The sequence below is a fragment of the Bidens hawaiensis genome, unplaced genomic scaffold, assembly GCF_021521415.1.
Source record: "Bidens hawaiensis isolate Kalapana, Puna unplaced genomic scaffold, B.hawaiensis_p1.1 tig00028038_1, whole genome shotgun sequence".
Classification (NCBI taxonomy): Eukaryota; Viridiplantae; Streptophyta; class Magnoliopsida; order Asterales; family Asteraceae; genus Bidens; species Bidens hawaiensis.
In genome coordinates this window covers 84,212-105,831 of record NW_027494555.1, presented here as the reverse complement: position 1 = coordinate 105,831, position 21,620 = coordinate 84,212, and the positions used below count along the sequence as shown (strand labels likewise).

General features: G+C 34.1%; 5 protein-coding genes across 5 annotated transcripts; 4 read left to right on the top strand and 1 right to left on the bottom strand.

Annotated features, from left to right (window-relative positions):
* The first annotated feature begins 4,115 nt into the window (after positions 1-4,115).
* On the top strand, positions 4,116-8,867 carry LOC143576261 (uncharacterized). The gene is made up of 14 exons (XM_077060395.1): positions 4,116-4,304; positions 5,898-6,091; positions 6,211-6,308; positions 6,422-6,483; positions 6,567-6,658; positions 6,754-6,877; positions 6,971-7,057; positions 7,145-7,361; positions 7,446-7,546; positions 7,647-7,712; positions 7,779-7,866; positions 7,947-8,007; positions 8,131-8,194; positions 8,447-8,867. The coding sequence occupies exons 1-14, from the start codon at positions 4,116-4,118 to the stop codon at positions 8,579-8,581; spliced, it is 1,578 nt and encodes a 525-aa protein (XP_076916510.1). The 3' UTR covers positions 8,582-8,867.
* Positions 8,868-9,780: 913 nt separating this feature from the next.
* Positions 9,781-12,547, top strand: LOC143576251 (uncharacterized). Its single transcript, XM_077060385.1, has 6 exons — positions 9,781-9,850; positions 10,625-10,696; positions 10,783-10,915; positions 11,014-11,111; positions 11,210-11,962; positions 12,062-12,547. The coding sequence occupies exons 1-5, from the start codon at positions 9,802-9,804 to the stop codon at positions 11,293-11,295; spliced, it is 438 nt and encodes a 145-aa protein (XP_076916500.1). The 5' UTR covers positions 9,781-9,801; the 3' UTR covers positions 11,296-11,962; positions 12,062-12,547.
* Positions 11,530-13,759, top strand: LOC143576259 (uncharacterized). The gene is made up of 9 exons (XM_077060394.1): positions 11,530-11,625; positions 11,733-11,798; positions 11,869-11,962; positions 12,062-12,312; positions 12,495-12,560; positions 12,630-12,717; positions 12,812-12,872; positions 12,980-13,043; positions 13,307-13,759. Exons 1-9 carry the CDS (start codon positions 11,530-11,532, stop codon positions 13,439-13,441), a joined length of 921 nt encoding a protein of 306 aa, XP_076916509.1. The 3' UTR covers positions 13,442-13,759.
* Positions 13,760-16,127: 2,368 nt separating this feature from the next.
* On the top strand, positions 16,128-18,722 carry LOC143576267 (20 kDa chaperonin, chloroplastic-like). The gene is made up of 6 exons (XM_077060399.1): positions 16,128-16,240; positions 16,341-16,517; positions 17,372-17,551; positions 17,650-17,805; positions 17,892-17,969; positions 18,442-18,722. Exons 2-6 carry the CDS (start codon positions 16,434-16,436, stop codon positions 18,613-18,615), a joined length of 672 nt encoding a protein of 223 aa, XP_076916514.1. The 5' UTR covers positions 16,128-16,240; positions 16,341-16,433; the 3' UTR covers positions 18,616-18,722.
* Positions 18,723-19,189: 467 nt separating this feature from the next.
* On the bottom strand, positions 19,190-20,283 carry LOC143576265 (myb-related protein 330-like). Its single transcript, XM_077060398.1, has 2 exons — positions 19,891-20,283; positions 19,190-19,670 (listed from the first exon to the last, which is right to left on the bottom strand). The coding sequence occupies exons 1-2, from the start codon at positions 20,151-20,153 to the stop codon at positions 19,190-19,192; spliced, it is 744 nt and encodes a 247-aa protein (XP_076916513.1). The 5' UTR covers positions 20,154-20,283.
* Between the last annotated feature and the right edge of the window lie 1,337 nt (positions 20,284-21,620).

Below are 21,620 nucleotides of genomic sequence, written 5' to 3'. Positions count from 1 at the left end.
AGACAATCAAAAAGCTCCCAATTCAAGATTGTACATACACCTCTTTCAAAATAAAATAACTCTAAGTCACCAATAATACCCACACCTTCACAACAGAAAACCAAAAAGCCAACTTATATTACCTCTCCGTTTATGCAACATTTCACATTAGTTAGTGAAGATTAGGTCCCTCGATAAGCTTATTTTTCACAAGTTTCATTTTGACAAGAGTGTTCATATACATACAACATTACATGTATGATTAGGTATAAAGACAAGTGTGAGTGAACATTATGAGAACGTGTAATTTTGCATAAAAAGAAACTCATAAATACAAACCATGTTTTCTTATGCCACTACATATATTCATACGATCTCCGATGTTTGGGTTGTCCGTGTGTCTTTCTTCGAGACCACCTTAACGTTTTGGGGGTGTTATAGCTACGGTCTCGTTATCTATTACCATTTGGAATTTTTATATTTAAGTTTGCTTGAGGACAATCAAGGTTTAAGTGTGGGGATGTTTGATGTATAATTATTCATAAATCTTTATTGCACCATTTTATTCCCGATTCATGTTATTTTCGTGATAATATTATTGAGAATCGGTTCTAATAAGCCTCTATCTATTTTTATAGGAAAAATGAGCTTAGAAAACCAAACATGAAGTAAAACAAAGAAACAAATCAAGAAATATGAGAGTCTGTCAGCTAAGCATGAGCCAAGCCTCAGCCAGGCATGCCCCATTTCTATCTAAAGACACATCAGCTAAGCATGGGGCTGTGCCTCAAGCAGACATGCCCCACGCCTCCTCAGAAAATGACAAAACAAAGTACACTGTTGGCTGTCCCCCTTTTTGAAGACACACAGGGTCATGCCTCACCCATGCATGCCCCATGCCAATCAAGCCTGCCAAGAAAGTACAAATTAGTTTCATGCGCATTAAATGATGAGGGACCAGCACAGCCCAAGCCTAGACCAGACATGCCCCGTGCCTAGCTATATGCTAAATGGTACATCAGGGAGCATGTGGCGTACTACAAGGGGACCAGCATGGGCCATGCCCCTTCTAAGCATGGGTCATGCCTTGTGCATAGTGAGCCTATATAAAGACCATGCATGTTGCTCATTGGGTGTGCACAATTTTGGAGAAAAACACACCCATTTTCATTCTCATAATCCATAGAAGAAAAGAAAGAGAAGCTCTTGAACCTTCATACAACATCAAGAAGAAGTCTTAGCATCATCATAATTATCTAGCTTGGTTAGATTATCTTAATATTAAACATGAATGTTATATTATTCTATTTTGATGTATCTTTTATATTTATCATGAGCTAAAACTCTTTATATCACCTTAACCGATGATGAAACTTGACAACTTTTGATGGTTGGAATTAATATATGATAATTTTATATTAAAATAATGACTAATTCTTGGTTATTCTTTGATGAAATATTGTGTTTAAACAATTGAAAGTAATATACAAGAATTATAAATGGTATATCTTGTTATGTTGAAAGACTCTTGATGTTATCATTTATTTATAAATGTTGTTAATGCAACTTTATAACTTTTAATCTAGAAATAGTTAAAATAATTCTTGTATGGTACATGAAAATTGGTTAAACACATATCCTCATGTCTAGGTTTGAAAAGATTGAACATTTGTTATGAATTGATATTCTTGTTAAGTAATATTATAAATAATTTGTTAACACAACGATTTTAATATTACACTTGGGTTGAAAATTCATAAATCAAGAGAATACTTGACTTAGTATAATTTAATCAACCATAGGTGGATTATGTGTTGTTCATGTAATCTTTCCGACCGGTTGTTAGATTTGAGTTTCGTAATTAAATGATAATCTATATCTTTAAATTTCAACATAAAGGTTCACTTACATTATAGTATGATTTGAGGTGATTAGTTTGTATTTTATTCATACTAAGTTTTCCAAAAAATCATTTGGATGGTTATCTATAACTAGAAACTATTCTTTTTAAAACAAAATAGTGAATTTATCATATATTTAAGTTTACCATCATTAGGAGTCAAGTGGATTCTAAGTTAAGGTGATATCTTCTTAATTCTTGTTTATCTCCATTATCGTGTTACTTGCTTTAATTTATTGTTACGAGTTTTTCTAAAAAATTAATATTAAAAACAAATCAATTAAGCTCATTTCTCACGGTTATTATATTTGCAAATGTTTGATATTAAAATTTACGTGTCCATGGATTGATACCCGGTTATCGCCGTTACTATATTACCACACGACGGGTACACTTGTCTTTTGTGTGTGTGGTTAAGTCTAGATGAAAACCATTTTTAAACCCAACAAAATGTGAAAAATCTTTAATAAATATATATATATATATATATATCTCACACCACATCAAATACTAACAATGTAAACTTACATGGAAGAAAAAAAACCCTACTATTACATTGCATCCCTCTGAAGGGACGCAATGTGATACCGCTCGACAACCACGTGGATACGTGAATATAGTCAGTTCTTTTGAAAGAAGGGGCTCAAGTTGTTCTCACACCAAAATCACATAGACACAAATTGCAATTTACTTCTTTCTTTAATAAACACTCATTTTGAATCTTAGCGGGTGTTTGGGATTCCTTATTTTTACATCCTCGTGACTTAGAGCATTCACAATCCATACGCAATATATTGTGAGTGGGGTTTTTATAATATAGAGAGTGGTTTAAGGTGTTGTGAGTGAAGAAGAGAAATTACAGTGATTTTTCAATATATTTGAAAAGTTTTTATAGCACCTTATAAACTTATAATGTATTTTAAAAGTGATTGTGAGTGACGGCATGAGAAAAAGTAATAATAAAAGTAATAAAAATTAATTGAAAGAAAGAAAGAAAATGTAGTGATTTTTAATGTAATTTTGGATTTGGAGATGGAGAAGGAATGAGAATGCTCTTAGAGCGTTTCCAATAGCATCTCTATCTCCATCTCTATAATTACATTAAAAATACTACATTTTCTATCTCATTTTTAATTAAATAATATTCATTTTTTACTTTTATCATTACATTTTATGTCTCATCCACTCACGACCACTTTCAATAAACATTAAAAATTACAGAGAGTGAATAATTTTTTTTCTAAATTTACTCATCAACGAAAGTTTACCTATCTCCTTCACTCGCAACTACTCTATAATATAAATAACCAACTCACAATTATATGGGGGCCTGTTGAGAATGCTCTTATATCAACAAGTTAAAAGTTAGAAGCTTGTAACTTATCCTCTCACATAACAAGTAATCCCAAAATCATATACGGAGCTTAAAAGGCACAAACGGAGCCCAACAAATATAAACGGAGCCCAAAAGTAAAAAAGAAGGCCATAAGGCACAAACAGAGCTCAAAAGGCACAACCGAAGCCCAAAAGACACAAAGGAGCTTAAAAGGCACAAACAGAGCCTAAAAGACATAATTGAAGCCCAAAAGGCACTAACAGAGCCCAATGCACAAAAGAAGCCCAAAAGGCACAAAGGTAGCCTAAAAGACGCAAAAGATCCCAAAAAGCACAAACGGAGCCCAAATGCATTAAGAAGCCAAAAAGGCACTAAGGGAGCCTAAAATGCACAAGCGATCCCAAAGGAACTAACGAAGCCCAATAGGTGCTAATGGAGCCGACTAAAAGACACAAACGGGGACTAAAAGACATAAACGGAGCCCAAAAGGCCCTAACAGAGCCCACAATGCATAAATGGAGCCCAAAAGGCACAAACGTAGCCATGAAGGCACTGACAGAGCCCAAAAGGCACCGACGAAGCTTAAAAGGCACAAAGAGAGCCCAAAAGATGTAAACGGAGCCCAAAAGGCACCGAGCTAATCATTTTGTTTGATACTATTAGTTTTGAGATGTTAAACAAATGGATAAACTTCGGTGTATAAATGACAATCATGCCCAATATTCAAAGAATGAGTTGATTTTAATTATAAAAGAATAAATTGTATATGAGTTTATTGGGTTACCTTACGTTATATAATAGATCAGTTTGAGTTTATTTGAATTGGAATTTGGACAATAGGTCAAAGTTCAAACATTGAACTATTATTAAACATGTGAATTTATAAATGGTTATGCACCAATGCACCATGCACCATTCATGACCATTGCTTGTCTTCACTACCGAATCGTCATGATTGGCACCATCGCCGCCACTATCACCATCAACACCACTTGTTTGGCACATCCATCTCCGATCTCAATCGCAACCGACACCACCTTGAGGCTGTCATCGTCAAAGTTGCTGCCAATACAACCACCTCCACTGCTAGTCACCATAAAAAATTATAGTTGTTGAATCTATTTTAGCACTTTTTTTCTAAAACAACTAATTTCAATTTGACTTCGTTTTGGCCCGAACCCGTCTAAGTCGAACCAGTTTAATACTTTTTATTATTTTTTTGAAAGCAACTCATTTCAAACAAAACTCATTTTGCGCAGAACCCGTATTGACTCAAACTAAACAAATACCTTTTTCTTAAACAACTCATTTTGACCCAGACTTATTTTTCTAAAACCCCTATCGGTCCGAATCCTATTAAATCAATTAACCAAACCTGCTCGAGCCGTGTAGTTTTCGAGAGGCTTGCTTAGGTGAAAGCTTCCTGAAAAAATCTCCACTTACCTTGTTGATTTGTTTCGTAACCTTACCGTGTGTCCTTTGACCTAAGATTAAAACGGATTGTAAGTGTACTAATATAATAAAAATAACGTACTTGATTGAGATCCTAATTAAGTAATTAGAGTTGGTGAGGTTTAAGTTTAAGCTGTCTCTACAAGTTAAACTTAACATAAACCGATACCGACTCGGGTGCATAACGAAAAAAATATTATTATTCCTTCCTTGTCAAATTAAATAAAAACCCCATTTTTGTTCTTCCGTAAAGAAACGTGCGAAGAAGCAATCAAGGAATCATCAATGGAACAAGGAGAAGGTTCTGGTTCAAAACCCCATGATGAAATTTGGTCCAAACTTGGTACTCGTTTCTTCAATTACCATTCATTCAAATTCTTATCTTCTTTTTTACAAACCCAATTTACAATTTGTTATTGTTGTTAATCAAATTATTATTCATTTGGGTATCACTGCCACCGATGATCCCTGGTTAATTATTGATTAATTATAATTTTCAAACATTTATGGGGTTTCTTTTCTTGCAGATAATTAAATCAAGATTCAATTTTTAACCATTAATAATTGGTTTAGGGGGTGTTTGGATGTATGTGTATCTCATTTTTAGTAATTTGAAGTGAATTTTATATTAAAATGCTGGACCCATAATTCTTCTTGTAGTTTCTGGTCAATTTGTATCAGGGTGTTTGAGGACATGCATGTCAATTGATTATTCTCATTTCAATTTTCAAATATATACATTTTTATTGCTTGTAGCCAAAAGTCAATTTAATTTTGACTTCTCATTAATTTAGGGATGTTTGGATTCTATTTCTTAGTAATTATTGCAACTTTTAAGAATCAAATTGTTGTATTACCACTTAAAGTAAAGGATAGAGATGTTCCATGTATGGTGCGGTGCAACTTTACTTTACCAATTTTAGTTTTTCTGGTTCGATATCTTATTATTTAACCGTAAAGAATCAGAAAAACAAAATGTGAATCATTTCTGTGAAACTTTATTGTTTTGACAGCATATCCAAACACCCCCCTTATTAATTTGTAGGCCCACTTTGTAATTTGAGTAGTTTTCCGCAAATAAAAGGGTGTTTGGATTTCTGCTTTTATAGCGAGTACTGCGTTTGAAAGAGTTAAATTATAATCAGATAATTACTTGAATAAAGTCCGGATGGCTGGGTGATTTTATATGCCAATATTTTCGATAGCATCTTTATCATTTCAAAAAATAAGTTGCAAGATACAAGCGTAATAAACTGTTATTGTCATGTTCCGGTGCCATCAAATTCCAAGTATTCAGATGTTGAATTACGGTCTGATGAGGTGGATATACACTCGGATGTCAAAATCTCTTCGTTTGAAAAACGGGAATGGTGTAAAATTACAAGAAATACAGATCTCTGTTCTGCAACGTTACAAAATAAGAGGTACTTAATCACATAAAATATTTTCTTGTCTACAAGTACAAACTCTCAAAAAATAAGGTCTAGTAACTGATAGTATCTGCTGTATAACTCATGTTATTATTTGGTCTTTGCTTATGCAGTTTAAATGTGATATTTGTTGATGGCACTGATGTTCCAACTGAAGATACAATCATAATTAGGTGTGGAAGTGAGATAATCCCGGGCCCTGTTTCTGATGGTATAAAAATTTCACACTAGTTTTTTTTTTCTTTTTTAACTTTAACACACATTTTTGGGAAAAATAAATAGCATTCGATTATAAGTCTGTTTATTTGTTCTTGATGCTCAAAGGCTATTTGAGTTACAGATTTAAATTGATGCCAATGGATGAGTCTCCCAAGAAAGTGCTAAAGGTAAAAATTATTTATAAATAAAAGCCATTTCAGATTATTGTATGGTGATGAAAATTGAAAGTATGTTTTGTTGATTATGCTAGGTTTCTTTAGATTCGGATCATGCAAAATGTAGCATATGTTTAAATATCTGGCATGATGTTGTCACAGTCGCCCCTTGTCTCCACAACTTTTGGTATGCTAACTTAAAACTTTTCTTGACGATTTTGGTTTTTGTTTAGAAAAAAATATTATTTACACTAAATTCTTTTTATTTTTTGCCTTTTGAAGCAATGGATGTTTCTCAGAGTGGTTAAAAAGGTCACAGCAGAAACATACAATTGTTCTTTGTCCCCATTGCAGATCCGCTGTACAATTTGTCGGCAGAAACCATTTCCTACATAGCATTGAAGAGGTATATAAACTATAAATTCATAATCATTAATCTACAAAATCACTTATTATCATTTATTTAATTATAAAAAAACATCTACTTATCATTTTGCAGGATATACTGCAAAGTGATGCTTCTTTAAGACGTAGTGATGAAGAGCTTGCTGTTTTAAACTCGTGCGCGTTAATAAAATCACCTCTAGTGAGTCAATTAACTCATATGTTTTAACCATGTAAACAATCTATGTATTTCACTTAGTTGTTAATACTTAAATTCCATGATGATTAGGTTATTAACAATGGAAAGAAGCCTAGAAACAAGAGGCCACGTTCAAGTCCAGAAGATAATAATAATAATCATAATAATAACGACACAGATCTTGCATGCGCTCAATGTGGTAATGAGTATAGCGGATTCCAGTGCAACCAGAACACGGTGCATCTGCAGTGTCATGCGTGTGGTGGAATGATGCCTTCTAGAACCAATATACGTGTGGCACAACACTGTGAGTGGTCAACAAGTTCACTGACTCGTTTTTAAGATTGATCGTTAGCGGCAATTTTGACTCGTTTAATACAAAAATTTGCAGGCATAGGGTGTGATAGAGCATTTTGTGGAGCTTATTGGCATTCACAACAGGTTACAAGAAGTGATTCACATCATATGTGTGTTCCCGACACTTTTAAGCCAGTAAGTTATTCATATTATCATTATCCTGTTATTTTGTTTGTTAATCTTTTCTGTGTCATATAATTTGTAAGTTTTAATTAAATATGAAAATGGTTGACAGATTGGAGAACGAACTATTACAAGAATTCTGTTTCTGGCACACGAAAAGAACCGACACGAACAAGAGGTATGAAAATTTATTTTTCACCCCTTAAAAATGTCTGATGTGTCAATGGTTACCTTCAACTTTCAGATTACCGAAAGAAGCATAAGGCAGCTGGGAAAAACCCTCCAAGATGTCGTGTCAGAATGGGTTACAAAATTTAATAATCGAGAAATAGGTAAAGAAAAAATCGTGCTTTTGAATAATGATGCATTTTAAAGTTAACGTTATGGTGAGATTAATGCATGAATGGTGCAGATCGTGCACGTATGCCATTGAATCATGCGGATATGATTACTTCTGGAACACATGTTTGCAAGTATGTTTTATGAGCTTGCAGCTTATTAGTAGTCAAAGTTGCCAATTTCTAGTATGTTTGACTGATTTCAATAAATATTAGTAAAAATAAAAATGAACTGTTTTTATGCTGTTTTGTTTGTAGTGAGTGCTATGATAAACTAGTCTCGTTTCTCCTGTATTGGTTCCGGATCTGCCTGCCAAAATATGTACGTGTGCCAATACTTAAAAATAAATTTCTTTATACACTTTTGACTTTTAAGGTCAAACAGATTAATGCACAACTTCAAACATACTGGTGTTTCACATAAACTAATATGTATAATACAATGTAGAATATCTTAACTTGTTTGAACTTAAAAGTCGAATGACCTTATTTCATCTTTTTATTATAACCAGTTATTTACTTTTTGAACATAATTGTTGTTTTCTGATTGCAAATACCGGTTATGCCCTTGTAGCGTCTACCTGCGGATGCAGCACAAACGGAAGATTGTTGGTATGGCTACACGTGTCGAACACAGAACCATAATGACGATCATGCACGTAAAAGGAACCATGTTTGTCGTCCAACCAGGGGTGGTACCGGAAATTAGCTGCAGCTTGATCTTTTTTGTTTATGTTCTTTGTTTTGAATCAAAATGTTGGTAAAAATGTTTAATACTTGTGTAGGTAAGGCAACTGAATTAGTGTGTTTTTGAATGTTTTACTGTTTTAGGTTAATTTTTTTTTTACGAATTATCAAGTGCTTGTTGACGTACAGGGAGTCCATGGCTTTTATTTTTTATGCTGGTGTTATAGCTTTTACGTGACTCTAAGATCGCGTATATACGTTTATTTTCTCTACTTATGTGTTATATGCGAACTTCCAGTCGCATATTACTCATTCACTTGGTTAGCATTAGAAAACCATCTTTTTTAATAAGGAATCACGGTAAACATGACACAAACTCGTATCGCATCTATATATTAAATTTCCTTGGTGTTAGTCCTTAATTTTTTCTTAATATTCCTTAACACATTGTTCAGTAAGAAGGAAATGACTAACAATGTAATCATACATATTTGTGCATAAAGAAAGTTGAGTTCAAAGTTAAATTAAAATAGAAAAAACGTGTAAGTTGTTATGTCTAATATATAAAATGATATTGCTGACATGTGACTATGTAATAGTCCATGTAGGCATGTGAATGAACCAAACAATTACTACTGCTCAATAACAAAATGAACATGTTTTTGTTTTGTTCGATAATATATTAATCGAACAGTTCACGAACATAAATGATCCAACTAGAAACGTGTTCATGTTTGTTCGTATAATTTGACGAACAAAGTTTGTGTTTGTGTTTATGTTTGTTCACTTTTCGTCTTATAGATCGGTTATAGTAAATCCATGTTTGCTTTCATGCAGTTTTTATTTGTGTGATTTTTTTCATATACGCTCAGGAGCCACTTGGGTAGTTGAAATGGTGAATTGGTGGTAGAGGCTAATGACTCTCGGTGAAAGATCATGGGTGTTACAGTTAATAATAATAATAATAAGTATATACGTTGAAGAAAGAATGTTACTAGTTTTCTAACTTAATTTATTGCCGTTGACTTGAAAGAAAAACGGATTGTCAAATCACAATAATAATCCTTTAGACCATTTCTTGATGGCCTCCTGTCATTATTATTCTAGATATATACATTACTACTTGTGTTCAGCACTCTTCTTCATCCTCCGTATTTAGCACTCTTCTTCATATCATAATACTTCGTCTATATAAACAACATGCGACAAACAAACAACAACAACGTAAACAATAAAACATCAATGGAACAAGGACATGGTTCTAGCTCAAAGCAACATCATCAAATTCATGGTATTCTAACCTTTTTGATTCTCAAATAAATTGTTATTAATTGCATTGTTAGTAATGTACACTTAACTCAGTTTGTTTTGATACGTACCATGCATTGATTGATTTACAGTTGGATAATGTGCATGTTTAAAGTTATTATTGTTCATTTGTTGCTAGCTTGTTATTAGGAACGGCAAACGGGCCGGGTCGGGTTGGGGTGGGTTTGGATCATGGGTTGGAACGGGTTGTTTCAAAAATGGGTTATTTTTTGTTCTGTTCGGGTCGAAGGAGTTGGGTCAATATGGGTTGTTTTTAGATTTTTTTTTATTTTTAACTTAATAGTTTTTGGCACTAGACCACTAGTTACTTGCGTTTAGGCATTGGTTATGTGCGCGACGTAGGTTACACACGTTCAGGCATCGGTTATATGAATTATAGTGCCGGTTACGTTCATTCTGGTGCCAGTAATGCGTACCATGTCAGGCAACACGTGTCCAATGCCACGTAACGCGAGTAACCAGGCCCTGGTATGCACTTAACTCAACGCTTTGCACAAGTAACCGGGGTCGGTTATGCGTGTTACGTGCATTTCAGTTCCTGTTAAGCGCGCTGAGATGGTGATGCGTGTTTAATGCTGATTAGGTGTGTTCAGGCGTAAGTTACATTTGTGGCATCTGTTAATTAAGCGTGTTAGTTTAACTGTACATCCAAACACTCCAATATAATTTTGCTGGCCCACTTTGTGATTTAAGTAGTTAAATGCGAAATATTGTGGAATGGAAAATTTAATGACAGATGAACAAAGTGTGAATGGTGAAGGACATAATATGGAGTCTCTTGCAGATGACTTTAAGTCTTTACTAATTGGTAATGAGAAGTTATTGTTATTACTATTGTTTTAAAAAGCTATATGCAAGATATAAGTTTGACAAAACTTTATTGTGGCGTTCCAGTGCCATCAAATTCCACATATTCAGATGTTGAATTGCGGTCTGATGAGGTGGAGATACATTCAGATGTCGAGCAAGGATGGTGTAACATTACAAGAAGTTCAGATCTCTGTTCTGCAACTTTGCAAAACAAGAGGTACTTAGTTACTAAATTTGGGATTAATTATAAGAGACTTATGATATTCCCTTGGTTTCCAACTATCTCACATAAATGTTTGTTCTTTGCTTGTGCAGTTTAAATGTGAACTTTGTTAATGAGACTAATGTTCCAACCGAAGATACAATCATGAATAGGTGTGGAAGTGAGATAATTCCTAACCCTGTATCTGACGGTATATATTATAGAAACTTCACACTAGTTTTTTTAATTATATTTTGGGAAATATGGTCTCTAACTATAAGTCTGTTTATATCTTCTTGACATTCAAAGACCATTCGAGTTACAGATTAAATATAAAGCCAATGAATGAGACTTGCAAGAAGGTCTTCAAGGTAAAAAAAAATATTTGTAAATAAAATTCAGATTATTGTATGGTGATGAAATTATGTTTTGTTTATGTTAGATTTCTTTAGACTCGAAACATGCAATGTGCAGCATTTGTTTAAATTTGTGGCATGATGTCGTCACAGTTTCCCCTTGCCTCCACAACTTTTGGTATATGCATAATTCTAATTTTTCTTGATGATTTTGTATTCTTAGTGAAACGATATTATTTATAACAAATCCTTTTTTATATGTCATTTAAAGCAATGAGTGCTTCTCAGAGTGGTCAAGGTCACAAGAGGAACATGCAATTGTTCTTTGTCCCCATTGCAGCTCTGATGTACAATCCGTGGGGAGAAATCGTTTGTTACATAGGATTGAAAAGGTTATTTATTTTCCATATAATCACTTAATGTGCATCTTAATGTCACACATCCGATTCTAATAATCATCTATAATTATTTTGCAGAAAATACGCAAAAGTGATTCGTTTATAAGGCGTAGTGATGAACAACTATTGATAAAAGCACTTCCTGTGAGTTATATTTATCTTCACAATTATTCAAACCATGTAAACAATCATACTTAAGCTCCATGATAATTAGGTCATCAACTATGTTAAAAAGCCTAGAAGCAAGAGGTCACGTTTAATGCGAGAAGAAGTTAATATTGGCACAAATCTTGCATGTGATGAATGTGGTAATGCACTAATGTAGTTGAATAAATTAAATATGTGTTATCCATTTCTTTAATTTAATTTGACACTTATACTTTCATTGTCGGTCCTTAATCACTCAGGCACAGACTATGGTGGCTTTGAGTGCAACCAGAACACGGTGCATCTGGAATGTCATGCATGTGGAAACATGATGCCTTCGAGAACCGACATAGTTGTGCCACAACACTGTGAGTGGTCAACATATTCATTGACTCAGTTGTTAAGATTGATTACATGCGACAATTTTGACCCGTTTGATACAAATTGGCAGGCATGGGGTGTGACAGACCATTTTGTGGTCCTTATTGGCAATCCCGGCAGGATACAAGAAGTAACTCAATTCCATGTAATCCCTGGATATTTAAGCCCGTAAGCTATTCATATTATCTTATCATATGTTAATTTTTGACACTATCTGTCAGTTAATTTTTTCTGTATCATATAATTGTAATTATGAATACAAGTTTGTTGTGCAACTTCTCATATTTCATTAAATATGAAAATGTGTGACAGATTGGTGAGCGGACTATTATAAGGATTCCTTATCTGGCACACGAGTGGAACTGGCAAGAACAATATGTATGAAAATATATTCATCTTTGTTTTCTAAAAATGCCTGATATGACAATAACTACCTTCAATTTTCAGGTCACTGAAAGATGCATAGAGCGGATGGGGAAAACCCTCCAAGATGTCGTGTCAGAATGGGTCGAAAAATTGGATAATCAAGATATAGGTAAAAGATACCGCCTTCTATAAATTTATTTGAAGAAAATAAAAACCGAGCTTTTTGATAGCATTATGGTGATATTAAGGCATGAATGGTGCAGATCTTACAAGGATGCCACTGAATCACGCGGAGATGATCACTTCTGAAACACATGTTTGCAAGTATGTTTTATTGGCTTGCAGGTTACCAATAGTCTAACATGTTTTTAGCATGTTCTGATTACAATAGAATAAATATTTTAACGGTTTTGAATGTTGTTTTCGTGTAGCGATTGCTATGATAAACTAGTCTCATACTTCTTATACTGGTTCCGGATCTGCTTGCCAAAAGACGTAAGTGTGTCGATAATTCACCAATATACACTATGACCTTTAATGTCAAAAGGGTTAACTTACAACTTCAAAATTGGTATATGATCTTTAATGTCTACATGCTAAAATCATAAAAATTAGCATATATTTGTAAAATTGGAGCTTAATCTTGTATAGCAAGCACATGTAAGTTTAGAAATAATTTGTTTGACTGTAAAAGTCAAATTACCTTTTCCAACATCATGGTGTTTCAAAATGTTTTAATTCCGATTTTGCCCTTGTAGCATTTACCTCCGGATGCAGCGGAAAGGGAAGATTGTTGGTATGGCTACGCTTGTCGAACACAGAAGCATAATGAGGATCATGCACGTAAAAGGAACCATGTTTGTCGTCCGACCAAGGGTAGTATTGAATATTAACTGCAGCTTGGTTATTTCACACCTATGTTCTTTGTTCAATATGTTAGTAAAATGTTTGATACTTGTGAAGATTTGAATTATGAAGTGCTTGTTAATGTATTTGTGCTTGTAATGTGTGTTTTATAAAATAATACAGATCTAAAGTTGTAAGGTTTTTAACTTGTTTTTTATCATAGTTTTTAGAAACTAGGACTTTATTGAAGTAAATGAAAGACAGCTACCAAAATAATAGAAGCAAAAGTAAGCTATAATTAGGCTTGGCAGGTTGATGTGTTAAACTTAACAGCAACATATATTTATTGGTGTTGAAGCCACTTAGATTTTTATCATGTTCAAGTTGCGCTTTGGGTAATCATGATTTTGTAGTCATGATTTTCTTTACAAGTAATATCTAGTGACTTGGTAACAATTAAAATACTAAATTACCAATTACTTAGAGTAATATATGGGGCTAGCCCAAGGGCTATTATAAACGTGCTAGAGCTTAGGCCCTCACTTGAACAAGACATCGTTTTCAAAAATATGTAAAAGCATGCTTAATGTATGCTAGGTTTAGTGTAAGAATTACAAACCAAGACACAAGTACACAACAATAATATAGTGGTAAGACTTTACTTGGGAGGCAGGAGTACAAATCTTATAATTCCCAATTTCTCTTTCAATGTTTGTTACATCTCATGAAACTGTATTAAGAAATTACACATCAATTTCTTTTAAAACAACCAAGGTCAATTCATCATACACAACTTATTTACGTATCGAGTGTTTCCCATCAAAATAAGGTCATTGGGTATACACTAGGAAACGTCACGCGTGATGCTGCGTGGCTTGCCTAGCCTCATGTGGACACCACGCCACTTCCCTAGTCACGTGTGATGGGGTTCAAATGACCACGGTCACACCGGTCATTAGGCAATCAAATTTGTGTTTTTTTATAAAAAGAATAATAGAGAATGGTGTTTAACATCAATTGAGTGGTTGGGTTGAATTATGAAGGAAAAGTTGAGATAACGCTGATGTGACGCATGATAAAAAAAATGATAAAGAATAACATATAACGCATAACGTAAGGTAAGTAATAGGACTATTAAAAAAAACTTTCGGCTCGTAGCTCACTTGATAAAAACTTGAAAAAATCTAGCTAAAAAAACTTGATTTAAACGATTTGAGCCAAGCTGGCTCGGCTCGTTGGCTCAATCTTAAGCTTGTTTAACTTCAACCTCATGCTCGAGTTGAGCCGAGCTACCTCGTTTAATTTTGAGGTCGAACTGAAACTCACGCCAGCTCAACTCGTTTACGGTCCTAACACGTAGTACGAGTTCGACTCTTGCAAAGTAGGCATGAACAATTATACAGGACAAGACACACAAAAAGCTTCTGGAAACATCTGTTGTATATATAACAATATATATATAGAGTAAGGTTAAAATAAAAAAATAAAGATTCGTAAAAAACGTAGGAAGTACCTTTGGATGGACTAAACCGTCCTTATTTTGGTAATTGATAACACAGCTAATAACATTCCTTATTTCATTAACCACCAATTAAAAACCTACAATTTTTGCAAAACTTTTCTCTCCACCGCCATTACTGCTAGACGCCAACCACCATGTGCAAACACTACATCATTGCAATCGAACGACCTGTGATGCAATTAGAGGAGGACCGACATCTTATTTGTAACAGGTTTCATAATCGATTCCGTGTTACAGATCTAGCAAATTATTTGTTAATTTGTCAAAAAGCTCCGATGAAGCGACGACGGAACAAACCTCCGTAGCTGTAGACGGAGATGCTTGCTAGACCAATGTTGTCTTATAGTGGAATCAGAATTTTTCGATGAGCTCATCCGTGAATAAAGTGATTGATAATCAAATTAACAATATTAAAATGGCTGTGCCTAGGCATCTGGATGTGATGATAAAGTCATGATAATTTTATATTATTACATTTCTTTTTAATATCATTTATTTATATGATATTGGTATATTTTATGCTTGTGAAACTAGAAAACAATGAGGAAGACTTCCTAGAAATTAAACACACTCCTCAGAGAAGTTATATTTGTGTTTCTTTTGTTTTCAATTAATCTCATTTGTAGTTTGAAATTGTATGCATTATGCTTTGTGTTTATATTATTGGTGTTATGTCAAGATCAATATGCTGGTGTTTATTGGTATGTTTATGTTATTGGTGTTATGCCAAAAAGATAAATACAACACAGTGATTATTATGAACGAATCGACTAAAAATGAAATATCTTATTCATTAATGTTGGTTATGATGTTCAAGCTAGTGTGTTTTAGTTCTTATTGTTCTTGGTGTTGTGTTTTAAATTTGGCTTAAAGTATCGTGTTTTTTTTATTTTGATTTAAAATACACTGCTATATATCTTTGTAATGTTCTTGGTGTTATGTTTTAAATTTAGATTAAAAAATGATAATTATAGATTGATATTGTTTTCATATATAATATAACACACTGGACGATTATGCCGCTACTGTCATAAAACAAGTATTAAAATAAAACACACAGCTTACAAAATACACTTTCCATCTAGACCATCATCTCACCAAATCTAACGTACCAGATTACTTCTTACACTTTTTTTACACTTTTTAGACAAACTTCGCTTCTTATTTTAACTCCACCCTCTATATACATATATATCTATATATATATATATATATATAATTGTATAAAACCCCCTAAATCTAATCTAATCTAATCTAATCTTGTCTCTAGGGTTTTGTTATCCTTTCAGTTTTCATTCGATACTACCACAGCAACCTCATCAACGTATGTACATTCACCAACAACACCATTTCAATTTAATAACCCAATTGATTAAATTCAATAAACCACTAATTTCATTTCATTCTTGTGTATATTAATTTAGCTTTAGCAAACGGCAGTTGCTCAATTGACATCCACCTGTTTCGATCCATCCTTTGATGGTTTGAGGTCTTCAGCATCCAAAGCTTCATCGGTTATGGTGGCTTTGCCGTTTAGAAGCTTTACACTTAAGTCTACACGTGGGTTAGTTGTCAAAGCTGCCACCACTGTGGCTCCAAAGGTTGAATTTTGCAACCCATTTGCGTTTATACTTTATACATTATCTGCCTTTTGTTTCTTGTTTTGTGCAGTTTGGTGTCCGATGCGAAACGGGTCAGTTTTGTTATCCGGGATTAGACACAAGTTTTATACAGTTTTCAAGATTAATTGAGGGAAAAAAAAGTTGCATTTTTGGAAATTGATTGTTTTTATTAATTGAAATTATGTCTTTGAACAAAATCTTGATGTGGTAGCTTGGTTTTAAAATGTATACATTAGCAGTGTATAATGCGAACATCGCGTGATGCGTTGATGAGAATATGAGACTGCATCTTTGATGTGATGCAGCTGATGAGTTTTGATGTGGCGCCTTTTTCAGTTGACCGGTGTTTGAACAAATTAGACTTTTGGTTTTTCGAAATCTGGCTGTCGGTTGAGCAATGGGTTTAGGTATATGAACAAGTTAGATCTCAGTTTTTTTCAAATCTGACCGTCGGTTGAGCAATGGGTTTTAGTGTTTGATTAAGTTACTATTGAACAAATCTGACCAGAAATGATGAGAAGCTTATATTGTAGAGTTTAAAAGTTGTAAATTATAGAATGTTATCTATAAATAAGTTTTAGTATTTTGTGATGCACACACTTTGCACGTCAGCTTTTGGGATCAAAATGCATCAGAGCGCCACACGCTTTTCAAAACCAAGGCTAATAGTATTGATTAATCAGTTATTGGTATTGGTAAAACGCTTAAATGACTGCTTTTCAGTGCTTTGTTTTGATTTCTCATTTGTTTTTCATAATCATCTGCTTTTTACTGACTTATATTGATTCTGTTTCATAAATTTTTGATCCATGTGGTCTTATTTCATTCTGCAGTACACTGCATTGAAACCATTGGGTGATAGAGTTTTGGTAAAAATCAAGGCTGCAGAGGAGAAGACTGTAGGCGGTATACTGCTGCCATCAACCGCACAGACGAAACCACAAGGTGGTGAGGTTGTTGCCGTTGGAGAAGGTAGGACAATTGGAGACAAAAAGGTGGACATTGGTGTGAAGGTAATCATTTCATTAAATTAGTCGACGTTTGAATACATGTATTCGAATAGTAACAACGGATATGTTAACTAACTACTGGTTATCCTATTTTACTGTAGACTGGCACCCCAGTTGTATACTCCAAGTATGCAGGGACCAAGGTTGAGTTTAACGGCTTAAGCCACCTTATACTAAAGGAGGATGACATTGTTGGTATCCTTGAAACCGATGATGTTAAGGATTTAAAGCCTCTTAATGACAGAGTTCTTATCAAGGTTAGTTAACCTTGATCATGTGCTTTACTTTATAATAAAGTCCTGAAATTTTGCTTATTTTAACTTGTTTGACATTTGTAACAAAGGTTGAGGCGGCTGAGGAAACAACTGCTGGTGGATTATTGCTTACACAAGCTACCAAAGAGAAACCCTCCATTGGCACGGTGAGTAATAGCCTCTATCTATAGTTTCATCACAAAGAGAGAAACTGTGTATATATATACACACACACATACGCACATGTGTGTGTGTGTTCCGGAGGGGGCTATTTTGACCCTTTTGCATATGAATGCTTGATTTGGGTTGTGCGTTTATTAAGCGGGCAAATAAAGAAATTTTGTTGACACGGGAACATGTCTTGTTGAAAGTTGCCAAAATCTTATCATTTGCTTACACTTGGATTCATTTTATTCAAAGATGTAGACTATAATTGTTTACGAAGATCTTTTAGAAAATGAGCAAAAGTGTCTTTATGGGTCTAACCCAACCTAGCAGCTTTGACCCGTTACCCAACCCGTCCACCTTTGTCTCCTGCAAGGTGATTGCAGTTGGGCTGGGCCTTCTGGATGAACAAATCTTTTATCTTCTTGATTGTACCTTATGCTAACCACATGTCAATGGGCTTTGGAACCACAGGTGATAGCAGTTGGGCCGGGCCTTCTGGATGAAGAAGGAAACAGAGCAGGATTGCCAGTGTCTCCGGGAAACACCGTTCTTTATTCAAAATTCGCAGGGAACGACTTCAAAGGAGCCGACGATTCAGAGTACATTGCTCTCCGTGCTTCCGATGTCATGGCTGTTCTTTCTTAGTTTTGTTAGCCTTACAATAATATTCATGCTTGTTTTCATAAAAGGATAACTTAGCATCGCAGTGTTGTAATCCCATTTTTCTATAAAAAGATTCGGCTTTATTCTAAGCTTATCATTCATGCTGCATAATCGTGTTACTCCTGTCTTGCTACGATGTAACTCGATTTTGGATCTAAATTTCTTTTGGGTACAGAAGTTTGGTACAAAACTTGATAACATTTAATAGAAACAGATGGGTTGGTTGAGAACCTAACAACCAAGATTTTCAAAGTACTCAAAACAATTTTTTCTTTATCCAAATGCACATGTCAGGTCAAGCATTCATTGAATCATTCAAGATTCGTTTTTAATATGAAGTTTGATTAGGTATACATGTTTTAAAGGCATACCAAACCAACATGTACGGTCGGCCCATCTGTAACCTCAAGCCCACATGGGCCAGAGTGTAACTGTTGGCCGGAATAACAACTCAACTAAACAAACCAAACTGCTTTAACACAAAAAATTAGTCTTAATTTAATTTAATACAATAGCTAATTAGCTACTTACAGTAATAACAAGATCATAAAGAGTATCATCTCCATATACTAATACTATGCTCATTGTTTAACAACAAGCCAAATCCATTACCATTACTATTACTACTTTCTTGATAAAACGAAAACGCTGAAATCGGTGGGGGTGCAGACTTCACCGCCACTGTTACTGCCTGTGGTTGTGGTTTTCCAGAAACCACAGGCAGACCAATTGACAGCTCGAGATTGATCTCGGGCTCAATAACATTCACCACCGGCGTAGGCGTATATTCTTCCGTTGATAATCCGCTAGTAGTGGTGGTACTGCTACCTCCACCGCTGGTGGATGACTCCACCACCGGTGGAGAATACTCCGGTAGTACCACAGGTGTCTGTGGTACGTCTTTTACAACATTGGCAGTGGTGGTGGCAACGGTGGTGGGATGATTGACGGATAGTTTCCTCTTAATATGCGTATTCCAGTAGTTTTTTATTTCGTTATCTGTCCTTCCGGGTAATCTAGATGCAATCATGGACCATCTACAACAACGAATAAAATAATATAAATTTTAAAACCCCATTATTTAATTTTGACAAGGCTAATTAAATAAAAGAGTTTAAAAAAAATAACTGTGAAAACTGAGTAATACACTTGTATTTACATATGGCAGTTATAAAACAGCGCACCCTACAAGTGTTTTATGCGTTTCTCGCAGTAATATGCATCACAATATAAAGAATTATAAAAAAAACAACATACCTGTTGCCAAGGACTGCATGGAGACTAACAATGAGTTGATCTTCTTGTGGTGTAAAGTTTCCGCGTTTAAGATCAGGGCGAAGATAATTAATCCATCGAAGCCTGCAGCTTTTACCGCAACGGTTGAGACCAGCGGACTTAGGGAGAGACCTCCAGGAGCCATCGCCGTGAATATTGATGTAGCGGACAAGACGCTCGTCTTCCTCTTTGGTCCATGCACCTTTGTTGGTGTGGTCTTTCTCACAGCAGGGGGATCTCACCATGGAGAATTGTTGGGAGGAAGGAAGATTGATGGTGGGGAAATAAATAAGGAGTTGGTGGGAGAGAGAGAAAGAGTGGTTGTGATTGAAGTTAGTGCTTGATTTGGTAGGTACACATCTGCCCTACTTTCCATCTTCCTTTTTTATTATTATTATTTATTACTACTCTTATTAATAATGATAATTAAACTTCTTTTCTTCAACTTGATTGTACTAACGAATAATATTAAAAAATAAATTTTGTGTAGGTAAAGTCGTAAAGAGCCAATTGAAACATATATATAATTTGTTAAGGCAAGTAATAATTCACGTTTTATTAATGTTAGATAATATTAAGATAAAATTAGAGGCATAGTTCATATTCATATGATATATCTATAATATTGTTTGTTAATTGTTATATTTATACTTTTAAATTTCTTTTTTCAAACATCAAAACTTATTATACCTTACTAATACGATTTGATCCAAAAAATAAAAAAAGATTAGGAAATAAGGGCATATAAATGCCGATGGCCCAACGTTGGCTAACCAACAAGGAGGTGGTGGTTGAAGGAATTGTATGGGAGAGAGGCAATAGAAAGAGAATGGATAAGCTATGTTTGGTGAGGAGTTATAACAATCGATCACTTGTGACCCATGGGCAAGGCATGAAGAAGTGGTGGCTAGTTACTAGTGATTATCCATGAGTAATGACAATATGGAGAGAGAAAAAAATACAAGGGAGAGAGGGATGTGAACCATTTGTAGGGTATGGGTTAGGCGGGTGTTTTGGTTCTTAATTTGTTTTAATAAAATGACATATATTTAACTCCCGTGTGCAAAAAACACATGTGAATTTAACGCTAAAATCATTCCTTTTTCACAATAAAAAACAATTATAAATTTAAATTATTTTGGGACTACAAATGAAATTTGTTATACTCAAAGGAGAAGTTGAAAATATATATAAACACAATAAATTAACAATGTATTTTATCTTGTTTTAATTAACAAAATATATTATTCCTCAACGTAATTTGATATATTAACTACTGTTAAAATAAATAAACGTTGGCTTAAATAAAACTTAATAAGATGAATGTTAAAGATATGGATTGCATGTGCTTGCTTTTATTTTTTGGTAACACCTTTTTTTGTTTTTAATCTTTTTGTTGGATGATCATGAGATGTTGAGAGCTATTAATAACTAATTAAAGGAACAGTTTTTATTAAATCAAATTTCTATTCAAAATATTCCTTTAATATTTATAGAATTTTTAATTATTGTGGATTAATTTTCCAAAAGTGCGTTCACATAAAAGGTTAAAATAACTATTTCGAGACTTGAACATGTGACAATCAATTAGATAAAATATATATATCTTTATCTTAGTGTAAAGATCACAAACACAAAACTACGTAAATTACGGCAAATTAAGTTACATAAAACATGTGACAGGAAACATGGTAATTTTTTTACCTAATATC